A 24,588-nucleotide genomic window follows, 5' to 3' on the forward strand; every position below is an offset into this window, starting at 1 on the left:
GGTTATTTTGATAATATTTTGAAAATACATTTCTTTTTTCTTTCTAAATAAAGAACATTTTTTGTTTCGTACGGCGTAATCCTAGTTCTAGTAGACATAATCCTAGTTCTTTGTCTTAAAATCATTTTCATACTGACTAATTGAAAATGATGGCACTGTTTTTCATTCCCAGCCCGAAAGCTTCCATGATGGGCTATTTGTAACAAAAAATATTCAAGGAAAGAAATTTTTGTTGCAGAAAATTCATGGAAGATTTTGTAACATTACGATATGGCAACACTACCAACAACTGTCAGGTGTCAAATTGTCATTGCGATGGCCGCAATATTGTGAATTTGGTATTTTGTGATGTGTTTACTTGGCATTTTTTACATAATTCCTCCAGTATTAATGAAAATCCTGCCAAACGCCGTACTTTTGGGCTCGAAAAACCAGACGGAAGAGTGTGGAAACATCGCGTGAATATGTGGCGCGCATAACGGATGCTTCCTTCCCTACATTCTTATGCCATAAATGTATAACGTAACGTTTGTTCCGTGATGTTATTACTAATAGGGGCCGGGTTATAGAAGATGCCTTTTAAACTGAAGTTGAAGAAGACGAGGCAGTACAATGTTGCGTCTAAAAGTCTGTTCGTGATAAGCGTAGAACTTCTGGATGGCGGTGTGGCAGACTGTACGCTGTCCGTGGACAGCACGGGCCAGGAGTGTCTGGATAACGTGTGCCAGCGGCAGGCGATCAACCAGCCCGACTTCTTTGGGCTGCGGTACGTGAACCGAAACCAGCAGTCGCGATGGGTGCAACTGGACCGGCCGCTGAAGCGCCAGTTGGACAAGCACGCGTCCTCGCACCAACTGTACTTGCGGGTGATGTACTACGTCATATCCGGGACCAGCTTGATCACGGATGAGGTGACCCGGTACCACTATTTCTTGCAACTGAAGAATGACTTAGTTGAGGGCAGGATAATATGTGATTGCCAGCAAGCAGTGGTTCTAGCGTCGTACAGTCGGCAAGCGGAGTATGGGAACCATGATCGGGAGAGACATACGGTGGAATACTTGAAGAACCTGCTCACATTTCCGAAGCAAATGCTAGATGGAGGCCAGCTCATCGATGGAACCACCCTGGCAGAGACTGGAAGGTTGGAGTGGTTGACGGCAGCTGTTATACAACATCACATGTCACTGCACAACATGTCTCAGGTAAATATACTATTATTAAACACCCACTTAGTATTTAAAAATATATCACACACAACAAAACTCAAATGTGAATTAATTGGTACTTAAATTATATTACTGTAGAACTTAACCTAACTCAATAACTGACACTTTACAAAAATGAACAAAATAAAAGATTAATATTTACACCCACTATTAAGAATCAATCTATCCAAAGATCGAAGTAAGAGGCAATTTTAAATATCAATCTTCGGTAGACAAAACATTGGATAGATTAGTAACTGGACTTCTGGACTAAAGGCAAACATCATATTGAATATTCTTAAACCAACTCCATATTTATTACTAAAATATGTAAAAGATTACTTAACAAACAATAACAACACAATTACAGACTGTTTACATAACTTAATTGAAAAAGAATTGGAAGTATTGCCTAACTATTTGAAGGCATGTAGTTGTATCGGTTGTCAATTATCAATCCTGTCATTACTGTCCGAACGGGTGTCCTCTCAAAATGAGAAAGATCAAGCCATAGTCCACCACCCTGACCAAGTGCATATTGGTAGACTTCAATATATTGAAAACATTTTTTTTAAAGACCTCACTGGTATGCCAGTTTCCTCTCCATGTTTTCCTTCACTGCTAAAGCAAGTCATAATTAATTACTAACACCCACATAATTTTGAAAAATAACATGTCTTGGATTTGAATCTAAGATCCCTTGATTGAGAGGACAAGTTTCAATCACTATGCAATCACATATAACATAGTTGAATAATAACTTTCTTTAAAATTAAAACTAGTTATAATTAGGCATACTTGATTACTATCTGCTGTTAAAGTAAATATGATAATTTTTATCTCATGTTTGTTTAAATGGGTGATATTAGTCATGATTCCACCTTGCCACTTTCACAAAAACATATTTAGTAAAAATGTGAACAAAAACAAACGTTTAGCTGAATTTTTAAGAAGTTTATACTGATAATAAGATTTCTAATAAGATTCTGTTTAACAATATGAAGCTATATAAATATTGACAAGAATTATAATTCATAGCACCCAAAATTATGATACACCCTAGTATTAGTTGAAATCCTAATCTTTTTTATTGTCAATACTGTCCCACTGCTGGGCATGGGTCTCGTCTCAGAATGAGAAGGATTAGGTCATAGTCCACCTTACTGGTCAAGTGCATATGGGTGGACTTCACATACCTGTGAGGACATTTTTTTTAAAGATCTCTCAGTTATGCAGTTTAATTTATGTTTTTTTGTCTTCATCTTTTAAGTTAGGGATAATTCATGTGTAATATGCACATTAAAAAATTTGGTGCATGCCTGGGATTCGAACCCCTTGATCTAGAGGTCGAGTTTCAAGTACTAGGCTATCACTGCCTAGTTTCAAGTGAAAAAAATCTATCAAATATTACGAGTTGTAATTGAACTTATAAAGAGGTGGGGAAATATCGGCCAATGTTTGTATGTTATCTACAAAATTATCATTACACCACTATATCACACTGATTAGGCACTGTGTCATACTGTTTATAAACTGCTAAAATATGAAGATTAATGATATTAGTAAGGGGAAATTAATATTTAGTTAATGCCATTTAAAACTAGGCAGTGAAAGAACTTAAAACATATTATTTACTTTTCCATCCTTTAGTCACTTATTAATTTTGTTGTGATCATAAATGTATTTAACAATTATTATTTTTAATTGGCCATATCATAGTGTAAAAGAGGTCATCTATGCTAAGTATTAAAATATTGACGACCCGCGTGGCGGAGCGGTCACCATGCCGGTCTGACGCGCAGAGGGTCCCGGGTTCGATCCCCGGCCAGACAGATTTCTAAATGATGAATTTAGATTTCTGTTTCTGGGTCTGGGTGTTTATGTATTTGTCTATGTGTGTGTCCATAGCACCTACGATACAGGGAATCCTAGTGTGGGGCTGTGAGTGTAGAAAGCGTTTATTTTTTTTTATTTATTTTTATATTAAATCAACCAAATTCTTTGTTTTCTGACTACACTAATATTTGAAGCTACCAGTCGGATTTGAAAAATGTTTAATAAAAAAGTCAGATTTAATGATGAAGGTTTTAGAAAACCATACAATTTTACCTTACTGTGGCATGTACCATCGTAAATATAGGGGGTCCATGAAAATGGTTATAATCTGTAGCCAGTTACCCAAATAGACCTCTCCGTAGTATTTACCGTCGTATATGTTGGAGGTCAATAAAAATGGATTATGGGATTTTCTTAGGGTCAAATGCGACGAGTAAGGATAGTGTAAGATTGGGCAACATATTTTAGACACCGTTTTTAAAAGCTGGTAAAACCGCGCGGCATAACTAGTGACTTTCGTAGTAAGCTTTACGAGAAATTGTAATTTGATTGTTCCACATATCTTCCACAAGAAAATGATTTCTAAAATTAGACATACCTAAACATAAACCATTGATTAAACATTCTCAAATAGTGACGCATTTGTGGCAATGTATTCAAATCATGTGCGCCCTTGGGGTAATACAGACTGCAGCGTGTCTTACACATTTGTTATATTTATATCTGGAAATGAGTTCAAATGGAAAATGCTCCCTATTAACACAAATAACTATGCTCGGGTCGTCATGCCCCCTTTAGATGCTCGAACAGTTCGCCGAGTAACTCGCCGAATATTGACGAGTATGTGAATGCAACGTACAATTACAGGCAGATAAATTCTTTAACTGTCGCTGAAAAAACATTCTGCGGAAAACTGATAAGCATTGTGGCGAATACCGAATAGGTTATTTACCTAGCCGTATTAGCGTATTCGTTTGCACTCGCCGAATATCTAAACCTGGCATTAGAGATAAGGTCGAAAAAAATCTGATTATTAGCAAGGTCATTGAAATGCTCTATAGCAAAATGACAATGGGAATATGCTGGTCATATCTGTCGGATAGCCGACAACCGGTGAAGTAGGCTCTTGGTGTAGACCGCGTTTGGGTAAAAGCTTAGTGTGAAACGACCTTTATAAATTTGCGTGACAAAGTGCGCCGGGCAGTGGCAAGAAAATTAATGCAAAATGCCGAGAATAGGGCACAATGGCGAGCCTTGGAAGAAATGCTATGATCATTAGAATACTATGACAAGAAGAATATTCTAGATAAAAAAAAATATATAGAAGGAAAAACAAATACTTTTGATTATTTTACCAAAAGAATATAACTTCTAAAATTATTTTTTGATGCATTTTACCGACCCTCATAAGAAAAATAAGCTATGTAATCTGTATTACTATAAAACGCTACGAAAAAATCGACATTTTGAAAATTGATTTTGTTTAGACAATTCTTTTTCTAGATAAAGTCTCGGGGAGCGCAAACTTCAAATCTTGTCTAAGTCGCTCCTGATCCTAGCTACGATACTGTCTACTAACATTAATGTATATTCCACCAGGCACAAGCAGAAGAAGGCTTCATAAACAGCTGCCAGCAGCTCCGGGGCTACGGTCAGGAGATGTTCACCGCGGTGGACCAACGGGACCAGAGCGAGGTCACTATAGCCATCTCCCTCACTGGCATACGGGTGCTTACGGAGACCAGCGACACACCACACGTTTACAGGTGAGGGATGAAAATATCTTAAATTTATTACTATACTAACCTATGGAATTTACATAGTCAATTTCGAAAAATCTGTCACTTCCTAAATTAATATTTTTACGTGCTTTATTTAACTTGCTTTGTTACATGTCCAGATGAAATCTTAAACTGAATTTTAAACAGTTATCGCCTACGGATTGAGGTGAAAAGCATAAACATTTGGTTTGGATGAGTCAGACCTCCTCTCTCACTCTAAAATCTAAAATCATGGTCCTAACCCATCGGTGACCTTTTAGAGGACAATAAAATTTAAAAAATGTATAAATCATTGTAACTCCGAAGGCTTTTCATCACCGAATTCTTTGAATCATTCCACAGGGTATGCCTTTCCCTACCTAAACGAAAATCTTGCTCTGTACCTACGCTCCATTCATCTAAATAATATTTTTATTCCAAGATGGATGGACATAACGAACGTGATAAACCACAAGCGCACGTTTAGTATCGAGTGCCAGAAGCAGGCGGAATCCGCGTCGTTCGCGCTGCCGAGCCCCGAGGACGGCAAGTACGTGTGGCGGATGTGTGTGCACCAACACACCTTCTATATGAAGCACCAGGGGGCGCTCAGTGCGGCTAGGGACGAGCACAGGCCGAAGTTTCAGGTGAGATTGACTTAGGTTTTTTTTTGTGAAAGAATTATCTGTGAAATTTTTGTAACGGAAGTGGTTGCGCTGGGGGTTACGTTACGATAATAAGCGGTAGACTATGGGCTAGTCTTTTTTATTCTGAGGGAATACCCGTTCCCAGCAATCGAACAGTAATATTTGATGATGATTTAAAGTGGTAGAATCCTTTGTTGTTCGACTCCTGTGGCATCAGCGCAACACCTATTTCTGCCTAATAACAGCTATTTTAAGCGCTGGTGTGTTCTGGTTTGGAGTGAAATACTTTTCGAGGCATTCCAACTTGGTGCTCAAGGATAGCAAAGCATCTGCGGTCGTCCAGAAGTAAGCATCCAATCGTATCTGGGGTTGATTACAAATTCATGATCGGCAGTAGCCACTCATCATCAAGTGATCTGCATGCACGTCTTCTACTTGTGTTATAATAAAGTGGGCTATGAAGGAAATAAAGCGCCTTACTTTAGCTTCTTCCCTCCGTCCTTAGATTTTCCTCATACAATTATTTGAGCATATTACCTGCAATTAAAAACCCAGGAACAAGTAATCACGGAATTCACGCAGAAATCGAACCCATCTCGCGTGTTAACCGATGGAGTGTAGTTAAAACTTTTACCTTGCGTACATTTCCACTACGACGTTACTAGCACCACTTACTACGTAGTTCATAGTAGTTTATAATTGTGGAATTCAACAGTTTAAACGCTTCGTTACGCGTCATAAGTGGGAACTAATCTAAGAATTGTAGCTATGTTGGCTTTTTATACTGTGAAAATAGTTAATGATCATGCAATATACTTGATGGTAAATGGCCACAGATGGATTGGTTCTCTCATAAGGGATAACGCCAATATTATTAATAATACAATAACTTATTTAATAGTAGAATACGAGCGTGCAATCCACTTTATGGAATGTGGCTCCTGCTGTACATGGACATCTGTAATTAACCACAGATAGGATAGAAGTCCTATCTAAGGGCGGCCGCAGACTTATTCCTATCGCTAAGGTCAATTATTAATAATCAATCCTTAATTTTTTTGGCTACCAAATATAAAAAATGTCAATTTCTGCCTACTAGAAATCATTACTAATTTAGTCATCTGTTTTCAATTTTTTTAGATGTCATATGCTATTGTATATAAGCATGATGGAACATGAATTTTCCCACATACCAAGTATGTAAACCTTGTAAGATTACTCTAGGTTAAGTTAAGACTGCCAGACCGGTGACACAGGTTGAGGTTTTCCCTTACTTTACGGATGTCCAGAATTTTCTAATAGACAAATAGACATTTTTGTAATCAAATGTAAGGTTACTGAAACCATCTGATATTAAAATTTATAAACCATCTTTCATCATCATCAACCCATTATTGTCCCACTCTGTCACGGGACTCCTCTTAGAATGAGAAGCATTAGTATAGTCCACCGCTTTGGCCAAGTGCGAATTGGTAGACCTCACATACCTTTGAATTTTTTTTTTAAGATATCTCAGGTATGTAGTTTTAGTCACAATGTTTTCCTTCCCCGTTTAGGCTAGTGATAATTAATTTGTAATACGCACATAGCTTTGATAAATCAGAGGTGCGTGCCGGGGATTTGAACCTAAGACTCCTGATGAGGTTCTGTATTCGACCTCTAAGTATGTGTATGTCCGCGATTTTATCAGAAACTGCAATCTACATGGGGATTTTGTTTTAAGAATGCTTATTAGAGGTTGATAAAAACAAAAATACCATTGAACTATTCCATACCATAGCTATATATTATAGTAAAACGTCGCTTCATAGACGAAGTCAATGTTTGCGAGCGTTGTCGTGCAACCGGCTGGAAGACAATTAGTGCGTTATGCGGTTCGATGAAAGTGTTGGTTAAGGGCGGCCATTCATGGAACTATTTTGCGATCCGATCACAATATAGACATTATTGTACTTGCTCCTGAAAGTACAACGATCCAGGTTCTATTGTAAGATATAAAAATACAATGTGAGCCGCACTTATATATTCATGAAACCGATTTTTTAAATTCTTAAAAACTCTAGTGAACACCACATTTATTATGCTGAATTGTTGTGCAGAATATATTATGGAAAACAAAGTTTTACTTTAAATAGTGTAAAAGATGTTAGATTTGTTCATTCAGATCTATAAATAAACTGACATTGTAAATAAAGAATTGCAAAGATATTGCTCTTATTCTGAGTAAAATATTATCGATTTATTTGCAATTATATATTTTTAAGAGTATCTCTTAAAATTTAACTTCACGCGTTGTTCTAATTCTTGAAATTTCTACATCATCTCACTAAATAACTCATATTACAATTTAGGATTTGCGATCAAAAGCCTTACCGTGAACAGCCGCCCTTCCCGCAGATAATGTCAAGCGGGCGCGTGCGCCTGCGCATAGTTTAAAGAAAAACAATCCGCGATAGCATCACGGAAATCGTTACGCCACTGCGATCGCCGGCGCGATAGTGTTCGATCGTTGCGAATTTACGACACGATCTGTACGCGCTAATAAGTAAACTACTGGGTTTTTATTGAACTATATGTCCTGGAATGGAATTCTTTCTATCGATCGTTAAGAGGCAGATATAGTAGTATCTGGTCTGTCTTCATCGGAAGATATCTTGGTTACAAGTAAACAAAACGGCTTAAAAAAGTAAGTAATGTTTGTGATGTGTTAGGATTATTATAAAATACTGATCGTTTCGATTTAGAATACAGTAGAGCGACTTTTCGAAGCCTTGTTTTTATAAATAAAAAAAAAAAATAAAAATAGTATGCATTGTTTCTCAAGAGGATTGTCAAGATATACGTTATTTGTTAGATCGTCTAGCGGCAGATATAATAGAAGCAAAGAAAAGACTGTTCCGCTCTCATTAGAGAAAATATTGGTTGAAGGAGAACAAAACCAATTAGGAAAAGTGTGAGTAAGACGCCAAAAAATAAACGAAAAAATGCCGTTGTGATTGTTCTCTTTCATGATTTAAAGACTATTTACATCTAAGATCTTAAACCAGCAGTGCAATAACATATTGGTTAATACAAATGTGATAATTCTGACACTATTTATAATAGCACAAAGTAAATAAAAAAGAGTTAAATTCTATGATTCGATATGTTGTTATTATATGTAGAATCACCTAAAATTTATGAGATAAAATCAAATACATAGTACATTGTTTGTAACATAACACCTAAGAAATACTTCTTGCTTACTTATAGTGCGTAACGAAGTAACTTGTAGTAGTTATGTAGGCAACGTCGCAATAAATTAGTCCTTAATTACCATAATTGATTGATACATTAGAGTGATTTGTTTAATGGCTTGATGGTTCGATTATAAGATAAATTGGTAATTTGTGTGGCATTTAGGATGTTTCTGGATCAGAATCCTTAATTAGAGTGGAATACCAGTGGAGACAAAATAAAATAATTTTTGAAATAAATGTCTAAGCACCCTTTATATCATTTCAAATTGGACGTTAGGTTCCAGAATCTATAAGGAATAAAAAACATAAAAAGAAAATAATGTTTATCAAAAAAGAAGACAAACCCACTGAGTTTCTCAGTTGAGGTCATCATCTCAGTTGAGGTCGCTTTTTGATCCGGTAGTACATAGTATAATAAAAAATATTGAAATGCCTCCGCAGGCCTAAACAAAATAAATATATTTTATAGTAGTCTTCAACTCAACATCTCTTATGAATTGTTTCAATATTTTAGGAACACGGTTTATCGGAAAGCCGCGAAGAGCTGGATGTCCGGGAGGTGGGCAGCACGTCGCGCCTGGAGCCGCTCACGGCAGCTCACAGAGCGCACTCCACCTCGTGTCTCGAGCTCGCTGACCACCGTCCGCAACCCAGGAATAGGTGAGTATCAGAATTTGGGACCAGCTTGTGTTAATTGAGGAGTGCTGTTAACATTTCAGGCAGCAAGCATATATTCTCACGTAAATGTGCTAAGCTATAGTTAAGCTTTAGTAAGCTATAGGTAGAGAACCTGATGTTATGCCTATTTTATTTATACTCTACATTAAAGAGAACCTTATTTCTCCCTAAAATTTATCATTGATTTGTTCTTAGTAGGCTAGAATTTTCATATACCAAAATAATACAATATGCGTTCTAGCGAATACTTAAAGTGCTTATTACATCTCTTCATTTGTTCCTTACAGGGCGCTTCTACCTTCATATCGTCCAGCGCCGGACTACGAAACGGCTATTCAGCAGAAATACCAACAGCAGCGCGCCGAAGCTCAACTCCGTTACCAGAACCATCACGCACACTCACAACTGCTGAGCACCAGTGCCAAGCCCCTGGTGTATGGCTCCCATCCTGACATCCACAGGATACATTACCCAGATGTCACAAGGCATACCGTGTCGGTCAACCAAGGTGTGGCTGCCACGGATGACTATCCATACGGCTTGAAGTTGCTCAATTATCCCTTCGCGGTCAATCCCAACGTTCAGACTGATCACGCGTTACATTATGTTAATGTTTACAAGCCGCCACCGCCATACCCATCAAATGGGCTAGCGTCCAACTCAACTCCAGACCTCGCAGTCGCCAGCCAAGCTCTAAACTACCACAGAGGTTACATCAACTCACATGTATCAGGATCTAGTCCAGACTTAGTATCGACAAGAACAGCCCTGAACAGACAATACCTAGGATACATAAATCCAACGACACACGTAATGAATTACAACAGAGCGAACATCTTACCGGGGACCCACGGCACATACAACAACTTGCCGTCGGTGTTAGACCCCAATCCGCACATAATAATCGACCCACATCACATATCGGACAACATTCAGAAGGTCTACGACGAGAGAGGGAACATCATGTACTCGATGCCAATGAGAAGAATATCTTATCCGAGACATCTAGTCCTACCGCAGATGAAACACAACGAGCAAGAACCAATATACGAGAATGTGCCACTACCCTGGCAGAACGAACACGGGAAGCTCACCATGAGGGACCGCGCTCAAAGCTTGACCACGACAGACGAAATAGCTCGGTTGAACGAGAGAAACAGCAGCCATCCGACAATTAACTACGCACTAAACAAACCGACATTAAACGTGCCAAACTACACTCAAGTAAAAATCGACAACCCCGACAGTCACTACGAGAATGCTCAAATAATTAAAGGGGTTAGAGATTCGAGCGTGCCAAAGGATTTGAACGTGTCGAATAGATCAATAAACAAACCCGAAAACGAATTCGAGAACGTCGCGCTGTCCATCGATAGGTTGTCGCTCAAAACCGACGAGAAAGATTACGACGAAACCCCGTATCAGAGTTTATCCACCCATAAAGTGTCGAATAACAACATAATCAGTAAGTCAGTGGATAACGTGACCTCGATAACAGTGCCAGATGTGAGAGTGCAGTGCGTAGACAACAACACGTCGGTGGTCAGTTCCACGGATAGTGCTCTAACGAATTCTACAATGAATTCGACTTACAGCACCACTGTTGAACTGGAGGGGACGAAGAATGTTAAGGAGAAGAAGCGGAGAAGGTGGGGAATGTTTATGGGGCGTAGTAATAAGACGGTTGATGTGAAAAGTGCTACGTTAGGCCGGGATCGGGCCAAAGTGAACGCAGGTCAGCCAGCTAACAAGCACAGGTGGTCGACCGGCCTCCCCAAATTTCAACCACTACCTCCGAGTATTACCAAAGAAACATTGGTAAGTGCAATTGAACCTTATACCTAGATTATACTGTAGAGATTATTTCGCACATGACTCAATTAATATTTTTACTTTTCGAACACCCTCATAGCGTAGCAATTACCATACCACATGATGTTAACACACAATGGGTTCCAGGTTTGTCCTTGGGAAGTCATATATCTAATTCATTAATTTAGAGTACTTTTCTGAGCCTAGGTATTGGCGTGTATTCATCTGTGTGTGTTTTTTTTTTTCATATTTGTATGTAAGGCCTATTAAATTATATTCTGTCATTATTTTGAAGTTACAAACACCTGATATTGCAATTGATAGCAACCCCCTATTATATCTAAAAAACTAACCACATCTAAACATCTGTCGATATTTATAAACATTCTGTAATTTGATGCACAATAACATGAGTAATTATTGCATAACAAATTAGATAATACAAAAACAGTTATTGATAAACAACTATACAATTATTTGTGAGACGCTTCTTCATACAGATGCAAACATGCTGATGTCAAATCTAAATTGTTTAGGAGTTCTATTCAAAATCAATCACAGGTGAAGTTTTTTCTAAAGTCTAAATTGCAGCACCACATATAAATAAATACAACTTATTTACATAACTAAACATACTATGGAAAACTGAAACTAAATGGAAATAGTTGATTAAGTTAAATAAAAAATATTTTTTAATAAAATTCAATTAACAAAGTTGCTAATTCCGTTAATTTAATTTTGCTAATTAATCTACTATTTGAATTAATCAATTACTAATTAAATGAAAGTTTTTATTGAACTTCACGTGTCTCGGAATTTTGCAAGTTAAATTTCAATAACATTTTGGTGTCCAATTGAGCTAAAATTAACATTCATAATGTAAATTAGACAACATTTCAATATTTTTGTTTTCAATTAATTATTCAGTCTGTTAATTTACTGACCAACTCAATTAATCAATCTACTAATTCAATCAATCAAATCAATAATCCTTTCAATCATCTCCAGTGCCAATTACTAGAACGCAAGATGACAGACGAGCAGCTCTCGTTCGCGTTCGAGCAGATCCCTAAGGGTCGCGAGTTAGCCGGCGAGTACCGCACGGCATTGTTGCCGCAACACGCGCCCTACAACGGGTTCAGTACGGACAGCATACCGTACGAGGACAATAGGGTCAGGTTGACCCCCACGCCGAGTAATCCACACGGGTATATCAACGCTTCGCATGTTACGGTGAGTTTTTGCTTTCTTAAAAATTTGCAGAATCAATATTAAATGTGTGTGTAAAGCTTTTGTAACCCAGAGGTGCTGCAAATGTCAACAGTGTTCTTAGTCTTATGCATGCCTGTGGCACTTTATGACTGACATTTTGAAGGTGGTGCGACACCGGCACCACCACCGCCATACCTATTTCTTCCTAATAACAGCAGAGATAAGCACTTCTGTGTTCCATCATTTCAACACCTTCTACATATACAAGTTCTGAACTGAAACTGTGGGAGGTTTCCCTTTGCCAAAAACATATAATAACAAAGTGACAAGTGTAAGAAGATAAAGTGATGTATCTTATCGACAAAAGTAAGTAGTAAATAACGAAGTGTGGTCGTTTCCAGATGACTGTGGGCAGCCGACAGCGGTTCTACGTGGTGGTGCAGAGCGGTGGTGCGGAGCAGGCGGCGCTGCTGTGGGAGTGCGCGTGGCAGCTCGGCGCGCGGCTGGTGGCGCTCGTCGGCAGCGAGCCGCCCCGCCACCTGCCGCCCGACCACCAGGCCGCGGACTACGGACAGGTGACGTCACACGCCGTCACAAGTCGTGTTTGTATTGAAATGTAGTGCGAGCAGCGTCATACCGGCACGAGTGTACGACGAGTGGTTTTTAGACGCGCGACCTTTGTCGTTCGCACATGGTGGGCGGCCGCTGGGCTACTTTGAAGGTGGTACGAACACTTTGTGCTTCGACTCCGGCGGTATTACCGCCGCACTTATTTCTGCTTACAACAGCATTGTTAAACGCTGTTATTCTCTGGTTTGAGGGGTGCGATAAGGAAGACAGACTTGATTGAGGCGTTCTAACTTAGTCCTCAGGGGTAGTGGCGCATCTTAGGCAGACGTGGTGTATTTTTTTTTATCAGGTACACAAATTGAATGTACCACTACAGATGTCATATTAAAAATGTTACATAATTAACAATACATAACATTCTAAAAACAGTGAACACACCTTACATAAAACCGGTACAAACAGCTTAAAATATCTAATCCTGTCTGGGGTGGATTACAAATATCTCTGGGAGGCAGTAGCCACTTACCATCAAGTGGACTGCATGCTCGTCTGCTACTCCTATTTAAAAAAAAAAAACTTACTTACTATTTGGTGTAGAGCTTAGCCGTATATTATATAGGTTAGACTAAGCTTTGTATTATGACTGTCCTAATACTTAACTCCATACCATACAAATGCAGTAACGTGTGTGTCCCGATACAGTTCCGGTGACCTAATACTTAGCTCCATACCATGCCATTGTAGTAACGTGTGTGTCGTATACAGTTCCAGGTGTCGTCGGGTCGGTGGTCGCGCGCGTCGTGGGGCGGCTCGGTGCGCGTGCGGCTGCGGCGCGGCGCGCGGGCCCGCTCGGTGTGGCACGTGCACTACGCGCGCTGGCCCGACCACCAGCCCGCGCCGCAGGACCCAAGGGGATTCCTCGGTAATGCGAGACTACACTGCTGCTGACACACGGTCATGTGACTTAGCGCTTGTTCATGTTGACTCGCAGGCGCGGCCACTAAATATCCATATGACGTGAAATCCAAGTATACACGTACGAAACGCACGTGCCGTCTAATTAGCGGGTAAACTAGCGACTGATACTCGCGGCTGTATCGAACGTGTGAGTCGTTTGTGTGTTGAAGTTCAACTATATTGAATTTTTCGCTAGAAATTATAGCACGTTATTATGACGTCACACTCGCGTAAACACCTAGGGGAATGTAAATACGAGATTGCAACGTCTGCCGCCACCGCACTCGCCGCTGCGTTGATACGTGAACAAGCATTTAACTTACCGCAACTACTCGAGAAGTGTCGCTACACACGTGTACTACGTACGCTGGTCCAACTACCAACCCGCGCCGCAGAACCCGCGCGGCTTCCTCGGTAATGCTTGCCTAACACGTTCGTGTGTCGTCGCCACGTATATTCTGAATTACGCTATTGAAGTTTTTTCAACAAGCTCGTAATTGAAAATTAAATCAGTTTGCACGGATGTTCTTGCCACGGACGTGTAAGATGTGGAATGAGTCTCCTCCTGAAGTATTCCCGCTATGACGTTAGGCTCTTAAAAAATGGACAAAAAGCGCTCTTATACAAAGCCGGCTTTGTATTGACGACTCCTCTGGTGTTGCAAAATGTCTATAGGCGACGTTGACTACTTTCCATCAGGTAGCTCGTCTTAGGTAGACTATGTAAAAAACGTATCGTTAGGTTAAACTATGTAAAAAACACTATCACTTCTCAAGCACGATCTAATTTGGTAGAAGATTTTCTATTTGTAATATATTTTAGCTACACAACTATTGCCAAACAACTTGCAATTAGCATTTTATTGTCATAAACTTGTAGATTCACTTTGTAATAATATTTATGATAATTGATTACATAAAACAAATTAGAGACCATATTCTACACGGGTCTAAACTAACATGAACCATATATAACCCTCAGAGTTCCTGTCGGAGCTGAACGGTCTGCGGCTGGCGTGCGAGGCGGAGGCGAGCAGCGAGCAGCAGCCGCTGGCGTCGCAGAACGCGCCCGTGGCCGCGGCCGCCACGCGCGCCTCCCGCGCCGGCGTCGCGCTCGCCGCGGACCTGCTGCTGCACGTGCTCGACACCAACCAGGTACCGCCCCTGCCGCCCGGCAGCAGCAGCAGCCGCTGGCGTCGCAGAACGCGCCCGTGGCCGCGGCCGCCACGCGCGCCTCCCGCGCCGGCGTCGCGCTCGCCGCGGACCTGCTGCTGCACGTGCTCGACACCAACCAGGTACCGCCCCTGCCGCCCGGCAGCAGCAGCAGCCGCTGGCGTCGCAGAACGCGCCCGTGGCCGCGGCCGCCACGCGCGCCTCCCGCGCCGGCGTCGCGCTCGCCGCGGACCTGCTGCTGCACGTGCTCGACACCAACCAGGTACCGCCCCTGCCGCCCGGCAGCAGCAGCAGCCGCTGGCGTCGCAGAACGCGCCCGTGGCCGCGGCCGCCACGCGCGCCTCCCGCGCCGGCGTCGCGCTCGCCGCGGACCTGCTGCTGCACGTGCTCGACACCAACCAGGTACCGCCCCTGCCGCCCGGCAGCAGCAGCAGCCGCTGGCTAGCACAACGCGAACTGCACTCCCCCGCGGGTACATAGTTGCGTTAGTGTGCCCTTACGTCACGGAGTATATGCTAACTAAACCTGCGCGAACAACTTCAGAGCGGACTAGAATTTTGACGCGGACTATACCACTTCCTGGCGTCCAGCAGCAACAGCAGCCGCTGGCCACGGCTATACCCTCAAAATAAGAGGAGCTTGGGCCATAAACCACCACGCTCAAGACCGGTTTTATAGGGGGGCAGGCGAAGCTACTCAGGGACCTCAAAAATAAAAGGGCCACAATAAATATAAAAATCATCAAATTTCGAAAACGCTTTACGGATTTCTTTTTTGGAACTGTCCTTTTTCGTATTTTTACTGACTCATAAATTTCTAAAAAGTTTGACACTAAAAAAGAAGTGTGGTAAATTTCTTTGTCAATCCTCACAAGTCCAGGAATCTCAATACTGAATTATTAATGTAAAGTTTAAATCCGTATTGTTTCAGGAACTGGACATACCTCGCACGATCACAATGTTACACCAGCAAAGAGCGAACCTCATAGAGAACGTGCACCAATACAAGTTTCTACACCAAGTGCTGTTACACTACTTGAAACAATCGCGGCTCATTTAACAACGGAATAAAATTGTCTATGACTAACGCATAGACAATTAGCTTTCATGTGTTCCGTTTTATTGCACAGATAAATATAGAAAAGTTTTTAAGAAATATTTTCTAATTTATGTATGAAATACAAAATAAAATTTGAATTTAATTTGAATTAATTTTACGGTTCTTCTTAAATAAGTGGATACTAAAAGGTGCTTTTTAATTTAAAAAAAAATGTGTGAAATTAGTGAATTATTATATAAAAAAAAATGTGCACTTTATTGTCAATAATTAATATCTAATACAGTTATTTAAATTTTGTGTCACTTGTTTAAGGAGAATCTAAAAATACAAGATATACATTTTTTTTATTGAAAAATCCCATTTTAAATCAAAGGACAGAATGGTCTTTTCACTTCATCTGTCACGCTATTTTTTGTATATTACGTATTTATTAACTTTTATAAAATGAAATTTATTTGTATATTAAATAATGAAATGTACGTTTCTATGTACTGCGTGGTCGTTTCATGATTTTTATTATTTTTAATATTTGCTAAGTGAATAGGCTGCGAGCTTGCAATGTTAATGTCCAATTTTTTTTAATAATTTTCGAAAATTCTACGGTCATTAACATTGCAGTGCCTATTACTTGGTGTATTAATATAGATAGACAGGGTTCATTGACTTGTGCCTTTTGTAAAAACTAAAAACATGTATATTAGGCTTTTGAAATGTAAGGTAAATGCCTCGAGATTTATTTTAATCTGCGTTCTATGATTTTTATCTTTTTGAAATGAAGCTGGGTTTTTTTATATTTTTCAAGTATTTTAAGTTTTTGCTATATCTCAATTATATGATAATGTTACATCTCAATTCATATTTTTATACTTTCTTATGAAAATTTAATGCGACATAGAGTAAAGAATACATCCTAATAGGATTCTGATATAAATGGTCTCGCAACTTATCTCTTTGGCTTTAAGTGGCCAATATTTCCCTACGAATCAATTATTTTCACTTTAATTCAAAAACAGTTTCTTAAAAGATGCACTACCACAAGCAGAAATGAACTACTATGTTAATTTATGCAAATAAACAACATTATATTAACATTATAAACAACATATAGTATAGTCATGTTGAGAATTTATAAATGTGTCAATCGGCAATAATTTTAAAACGTAAAGCAATAATCAAATTATGTTTTAAAGTGCCTAAGGGGCTGGAATCAAAGTCCTTTCAAGTTGTATAATGAAGTAAAATTACTTGTGTGCGCGACGGTACCTATTTAAACTTTTTACTAATTATTATATCAGTAAGTGTCGAAAAATATACCTTATATATACAAAGTCTATTATTTTTAATGATAATTTCCCATAATTAAAGTATTTCCACCAGTCACCACCACAACGGTAATACAATTTATTCTCATGATTGCTGACGCATCATTAACGCACATATTCAGACTAATGTTCACAAAATCATGCACACAAACCCGATTTTACACATAGAAATATATAATTAAAAATCTACACGAATAAACATCTGTTTTGTTGCATTTATAAAACCTATTTATGTAGACATCTAAACAATTTTACCTATTTCAAGATATTTAAATATTTTTAATTACGTTTAGTCATTAAGTGTTAACCATGTGCCTTAAATCGGAGATTACTAGCGATCTGATCTTAACTCGTGCCTTTGTCATTAGTATAAACGTATAGTGAGTATGGTATGATGTGAGTACTATGTTTAAAATATATAATGAAGAAATGAATGAATGAATGCCTTTTCAGTATTGAAGTTATTCAAATACAGTATTTTTGAAATTGTATTTTATATTTATGGTTTTTTGCCGGTGTGCAGAGATATTTTATATTTAAATTAAATATAATTTATATCATAATATATTATAATGTATCATAATGATGTATGTGTTGTTTTCAGCCTAAACTTTAACAATGTTGTAAAACTAATATTCTACTTAAATAAAAGGTACTACTACTTACGCTACTTTGAAAAAATATGTAACTAAAAGTCAATGAAAAGTGCAGTATTTTTTATTTCATTTTCTCTTCAAGAAATACATAGTATATTTATATTATTTACTGCAAACATTATAAAATATATGTATTAAATTTGTTCATCAAATTTTGTAAATGCACAAACATTGTTGATATTTTAATGTTGTTTGTTAAATATTTTGTATATAAGTAAAGCCTTTACACCTTTGCTACTATGCCATACTTATAAGGAAGTCATTTTTACAAAAAAAACATATTTTGTACAAATATACCCATTTCCTACTTCATTCTCATATGTTGGTGCAGTGGTGATATATAACTTTCGTACTATACTTTATTTGTATTCTTTTTCAAATCTATTTTATCTAGTCGGAAGGCAGCTCCATATTATAGATGACGTAGATGATAATTATAAGATTTTTAAAGCACAAAATGATACATGTTGAAATGAATAAGAGACGTAAAGTCCTGTTGCTAATTGTGTGTAACAAACATGTAAAATATTTCATTGCTTGGATGTTTGTATTACAATTTGCTAAAGGTATTTTTATATATATATTTGAGGATTTGCGTTGAAATTATAATATAAGAGTACTGTTTACTCAATAAGTAAAAGTTGTTTTCTCTGTTTAATCGCCTGATTTCAATATCAAAAAATAACTGAGGAGCATTTCTCCAAACATGGCTCAGATATCACAGGGAGCAATTACAATAAATAACCAGCCGTAAATATTAACAACGTGTTTTGTGTAGTGTAAGTATTAATTTAATTTTTACATTATTTTCATGTGTTCAAGATGTAGCCATTTGTTAATGTGAGTTAATATTGTGTTTTGTATTTTATATGAGTTTTTATTTCATTATAGAGCAGAACCATTGAATTTCTTTTAATCAAGCAGTAACATAATTCTTTTATATAAATCTTAATTATTAATAAAACTGTTTAATATTTACTTATATTTATCATCCTTGAGTTTCAAATAAGCTATAATTAATAATATATTGTATTTCGTTATATTTTTGTTGCTTAAGAATTGTCTCAAACATATCAAGGAATAAATAAAAATTGTTTTATTCTACACATTTATATTTGTGGTGTAAAATATATGTTATTTCTTTGTTCTGCTCCATTTTGAAATTTATCTTAAGTTGTTAGTGTCATGTGTGTAAAAATCCTTATTTATATTTTATATCTCAATTCGGAATAGGTACTATTTTCTGATTCTGATTTTTATTTTTGTAATTACATAAACATTATTACAAAATTAATCATACTGTAGATACAATACTACTAATGTTACAATGTTACTAATGAAATTTAAATTGCTCATGAATATGAATTCTGTTTATAGTCAAATATAAAATCAATGTAAAATTTGTGATGTAAAAATAAATAAAATGAATATAAAACAATTTTTTCTTTATTTTTTAATAACTTACTCTACTCTTGATATTATTGATATAAATTGCTTGGTTTAGGTCCCACTTATCACAGCACTACACCAATATTTTGTTAAACAGTAATACAAACGTAATAAAAGGCAAAATAATCGGTTTACGATACAAATTATATTTCGGTAAAAAATTAAAATTATAACCTACTGATTACAATAACGCTCTCCGTTACGGGGGCGGGAAGTAGGACCGCGGGGGCGGCGGGCCCGGCGGCCCGGGGGGGATCGGCCCGCGGGGGGTCATGGGGGGCCCTCTAGCCAGGGGGCCGAAGAAGTTCGGTGGCGGCACGTTCACCGGGGGGAAGCGCGTGGGCGGCCCGGGGGGAGGTTCAGGGTAGCCCATCGGCGGCGGGGGACCCGGGGGTAACGGCAACCGCGCCGGCGGGACCGGGGGAAGCGGTAATCGCGACGGAATGGCTGGCGGCGGAGCTGTGTACACCGGGGGATACGCCGGGACGGCCGGGTATCCAGGATAAGTAAACCTCATGTCCACTTTCGGCGGCTCTAGCTTAGGAATTTCGGCACCGTTCTTGACGGGCGTGACGACGGGCTTAGCGATAGCGGCGACAGGAGATACGGAAGTGGGCGGTGTAACGGAGGGCTTCTTGTCGTTTTTTGGCGGCGGCTTGGCGGACGGCGCGGTCAGCGGGGAGTCCCCGCCCGTGGACTGCGGCTGCGGAGAGTACAAGTCCAGCACCTACAGATTATAAATAATATATTAGTACATATAGTTTTAATGAAGTGCAGTTCATATATGATATGGAAAACTCTTAGATATAATTATGCTTATTAAATTAAATGATAGAGTTGATTAATACTAAATATTATAGCAAATATTAGTAAGTTTTACCTGTTCCAGAATTATTTATTTTCACAGTAATCTTATATAGTTAGTTATAGTTAAATGTAGTTAAATGCAGTAGTTCACTGATATTTTTATCATTAAAATAGCCATTATGATATAAAATTATGTTGCAATAGCATCATTTATGTTGTAATAGTGATATTAATCTTACTGAGTAACAGTACTAAACAATGAACAACTATCTAACAATTCATACTGTTAGGCTGGTTCAAAGGTTAAGATTATCAATATTATATCGAAGTTTGAAAGGCAAAAGATAAAAAGCAACATTGAGTAAAATTAACAGAAGAGTGAAATATTTTAAAACAAATTACATTTATAGAATTAATTCAATTGTAAATATTTGAACTTCAAATCACTCTCCCATAAAAAAATGCAATATCGCTAAATAGGTGCTATGCAACCATTGATATGTGAAAATTTCATCAATAAATAAATAAAATAATAAAATATGATACGATAATGTTTCATAAATTCATTTTGATGGAGAAGTACCTTAATTGAAATTAGTTTTATTTATAAAATCAGTATAGCAAATGAACATGCAATCCACCTGATGGAAAGTGTTCACCACAACTCATTCATTCTATTTAAACAAGAGCATTTGTCATCATCATAAACCCTTTTACTGTCCAACTGCTGGGCACGGGTCTCCTCGCAGAATGAGAAGGATTAGGCCATAGTCCACCACGCTGGCCAAGTATGTGTTGGTAGACTTCACATAACTGAGATTCACATTTTTAATCTAAATAAATCAAATCTAATAAATCTCTCAAGCATGCAGGTTTCCTCACAACGGTTTTCCTTCACCTTTTAATCAAGTGCCCTGAGTTTTGAACCTCGGACCCCTCGATCGAGAGATCTTAACCAGTAGGCTATCACTGCTGTAAAAAAAACCATTACCTGATGACATATATCCTCCAGTAGCTCAGTGGTGATGTCTTCCACAAACATGTCCCACCAGGCGTTGTGTTTGGGCGCGCGCCCGTTCCAGTCCACCACTTCAAACTTGCTCAGCTTCCCCGCAAGGAACATGAGAGCCACCGCAATCACCTCCGGCTCCCATTGAAGGCACAACGTTGTACATAAACTGTTAGCAGAATATCAATAAGTTATACAGATCATAATTAATTATTTAATTAGCTTAATTTTTTAAACTAATGGAGCGATTGTTGCTTTGCATTAATAATATAGAAAAATAAGTATTTGGTACTTATATCTTGGTAATACTATCTAATATTGTGTTGAATTTTAATGCACCAGTATATTTTGCAAACTGTTAATAAGAACAATGTACTTATATTGTATGTATATTATTGAATTTCTAGGAACAAGGAATTTAAGTATGATGCCTAAATAAAATTATTTGCTAAAACTTTAGTTGTTAATAGAGTAATTTATTGTATTTTCTAGTAAATACAGTAAATATATAGGTTAATTATGAAGGAGATAAAGCGTAAACAACATTAATAATGAATTTTACCTGTCGTTAACAAATGTCCACGCCATCTGAACCATTTTCTGCAGCTTGCTCTTGTCACCCTTCAGGCACTTGGCGTACTTCAGCAGGTACCCGTACGGGTGCTCCACTTGCAGGTCGAACTTAATCGTCTGCAGCAGGATCCTCTCCAGCGTCATCACCTCCTCTTTGGGGTCCTCACCGAACGTACCAAACTTTTCTTCACTTAGCAGCATTTTGGCCATTTTTATTATGTCCCTGCATTTCTTTGGAGTTTCTTCCACTTTACCCGCCAGAAGCAGACAACAGCAACCGGTTATGTATCTCGGGAAAGTGCGAAAAGAGTGGAACATGTAGAAACGGTGGAAATAAACAACACCAGTCGCCACTGTATTATAACCTAGGTCCATCTTCGAGCCAGTGTCGATAATAAACCTTGCGCCTTCCTTCCTGTACCGAGTCTCTGCTTCGTTACTAATTCCATCGCGAAAGGACGGCGTATTCTGCAAATCCTTCTTGTCGTAGTACCAATAAGGCATTACTAAAGCTAAATTATAACAAAAATTATAATAGGCTAGAGCTAAACCCTTCCGTCATTTATTTGCAACTGATGACAGATCAGATCGCTGCACTGCCACTGCCACTGCCAATGTGCCAATGCCACAAAACACAGATTATAAAGCCTATAGTTGACTTAGTTGAAGGCAAAAATTTACATATTATTCATCCAAATAAGAATACAATAATTATTTATTATAATGCCACAATGTAAATACATGTTCACGTATCATAAGTAAGCAATAAAAAAGTATCGTAGATAACGGTCTATAGAAATATTTAAGACTAAGATTTTTGTATCTTAAGAATATACGAAAAGGCAACCTTCTGCCAATATATATATTCATTCATACATCAATGACATCCATCCAGTTATACTCCATAATCTCGCCATTACCCGTTAATGTAACGTTTGTAAATGTACGAATATTATTATTATTAATAAATAATCAATTTCTACCTATCCATTCGTTTAAGATCGATGTTTTATCATAAACCGTTCAGAACATACATAGGTATTACTCATACCATAGAGTATATACATGTATGTATGTATATATACATGTTAACTCATACCTATGTATTACTCATATTTAGAGATCATGAACTACGTGTTTATTTAAGCAGGGTTACGTGTATGTCGCGATTCGTGTTTTGACCTTGTCTACGGCTTCAATGTGAATAAGCACTAAATGCGTAGTATAAAATTGAACCTTACATAAATGCCTTTTGTTGACATGACCTGTTTAAGATAATATTTGGGGTTTTTCTACTATAATAGCTGCTATCTTATCGCCTTAATTGTTGTTGTTAGCTGAGATTCTATTATACGTAGGTATTCCTGCTGATAAGCGACGTGGTTATTATGGGGCCACTATAAATTATTTAGTTTTATTAAATACCTACTAAATGACAAGGTATTTTTTGTATTTATTATAACAGTAACTCATAAAATAATCCCCAATCCCTTGTATTGCTATATGTGACTATCTCAGTTCAGAGCTTGTATATATGCAAGATGTTTAAAAAACTTCGATAGCGTGATTAGCGAGTAGCGGGAAATCGCTACATTTGCTTTATAGAATTTGCACTATGTTAGATTTCATTTTGCTTAAAAAATCAGCATAATTTGACGACAATGTATAAAAAATCCTACTTAACCTTTTATACCTAATAAAATAATATACTTGCCTAGTAATAACATGTAATAATCTGTAATAAAGAAATGTATTATGGTACCTAATCGTTATATGTTTAACTTTAGTAAAGAAGAAAGAACTTAAGATTAGTTTGGGTAAATTAGAAACACATCATCGTAATCAATATTTTATTCAATTAAATATTAAACATGAAATACGAAAAAAATAATAAACAACTAATATATTATAAAAAACTTAACCTAAGTCTTTGATAAGTAACTTAGGTTCTATGACCTAAGTTCAAAGTTTAAATTATGGCTTTTGAGGTAGGTACGTTCCGTTTTTTAAGTCTATTATTTAAGTAGGGAAATTTATTATGAATGAAACATTTACAAACACAGAATCTACACTAAGGATTGATAAGTAATACTGGGACGTAAATGCATTATAATATAAATAGGGGGGAAAACACGGTGAAACGTTTCGTGTAATATTCATATAAACATAGGTTAGTGCGTTCGTACAGCTAATATTTTTACAAAACAGTCGTGCGTTTTGATATAATTTAATGAATTTCGCTTCGAGGGTTCGCTCTAGAAGATGTACGTTGTCGTGTAATTAGTTTATCTTCATGAATTTGAAGAGTTCGCATTGTAGTATCTTTCATACGCAGATGTGTGCGTAAAACCAAGTTGACGTACCGTCTAGAGTATTCTGTTTTACAACTCTTGATAGCATTTTACAATTTGATTGTTTTATTAAGGATTGTGTATTTTTTTTTTATTTTTTTATTTCATGAAGCATTACAAAGGTATATTTGAATATTCTTGAGGTAATATTTATATAATAGTAAGTATTGTATTTAACATAATTAAGTAAACTAAACTACCCTACCCTAAACTGGGTAAAAAATACCTGTAATATAGGCAACTGAACTCTCCCTAAATTGTGTCTGAGTTA

At 37.7% G+C, this 24,588-nt stretch overlaps 2 protein-coding genes across 2 annotated transcripts; one reads left to right on the forward strand and one right to left on the reverse strand.

The window, feature by feature from the left end:
• Positions 1-297: 297 nt before the first annotated feature.
• Positions 298-19,566, forward strand: Pez (protein tyrosine phosphatase non-receptor pez). Its single transcript, XM_073076325.1, has 10 exons — positions 298-1,205; positions 4,644-4,810; positions 5,247-5,451; positions 9,205-9,350; positions 9,656-11,186; positions 12,189-12,413; positions 12,794-12,967; positions 13,728-13,884; positions 14,901-15,073; positions 16,022-19,566. Exons 1-10 carry the CDS (start codon positions 573-575, stop codon positions 16,148-16,150), a joined length of 3,540 nt encoding a protein of 1,179 aa, XP_072932426.1. The 5' UTR covers positions 298-572; the 3' UTR covers positions 16,151-19,566.
• A 136-nt stretch (positions 19,567-19,702) lies between these two features.
• LOC140744699 (cyclin-K) lies at positions 19,703-22,591 on the reverse strand. The gene is made up of 3 exons (XM_073076323.1): positions 21,956-22,591; positions 21,376-21,562; positions 19,703-20,304 (listed from the first exon to the last, which is right to left on the reverse strand). The coding sequence occupies exons 1-3, from the start codon at positions 22,468-22,470 to the stop codon at positions 19,777-19,779; spliced, it is 1,230 nt and encodes a 409-aa protein (XP_072932424.1). The 5' UTR covers positions 22,471-22,591; the 3' UTR covers positions 19,703-19,776.
• Positions 22,592-24,588: the final 1,997 nt, after the last annotated feature.

Source organism: Epargyreus clarus, unplaced genomic scaffold (genome assembly GCF_041222505.1).
Source record: "Epargyreus clarus isolate Ecla_fem2 unplaced genomic scaffold, WU_Ecla_fem_2.2 ptg000009l, whole genome shotgun sequence".
NCBI lineage: Eukaryota > Metazoa > Arthropoda > Insecta > Lepidoptera > Hesperiidae > Epargyreus > Epargyreus clarus.

Bases quoted from the DNA above. Each gene is read 5' to 3' on its own strand.
- Pez (XM_073076325.1), top strand. From the start codon at position 573: ATGCCTTTTAAACTGAAGTTGAAGAAGACGAGGCAGTACAATGTTGCG. The intron at 5,452-9,204 runs GTGAGATTGACT...TCAATATTTTAG, and splicing joins AGCACAGGCCGAAGTTTCAG to GAACACGGTTTATCGGAAAG. The intron at 13,885-14,900 runs GTAATGCGAGAC...TATAACCCTCAG, and splicing joins GGACCCAAGGGGATTCCTCG to AGTTCCTGTCGGAGCTGAAC.
- LOC140744699 (XM_073076323.1), bottom strand. From the start codon at position 22,470: ATGCCTTATTGGTACTACGACAAGAAGGATTTGCAGAATACGCCGTCC. The intron at 21,563-21,955 runs GTAAAATTCATT...TTCTGCTAACAG, and splicing joins TGGACATTTGTTAACGACAG to TTTATGTACAACGTTGTGCC. The intron at 20,305-21,375 runs GTAATGGTTTTT...TATAATCTGTAG, and splicing joins TGGAGGATATATGTCATCAG to GTGCTGGACTTGTACTCTCC.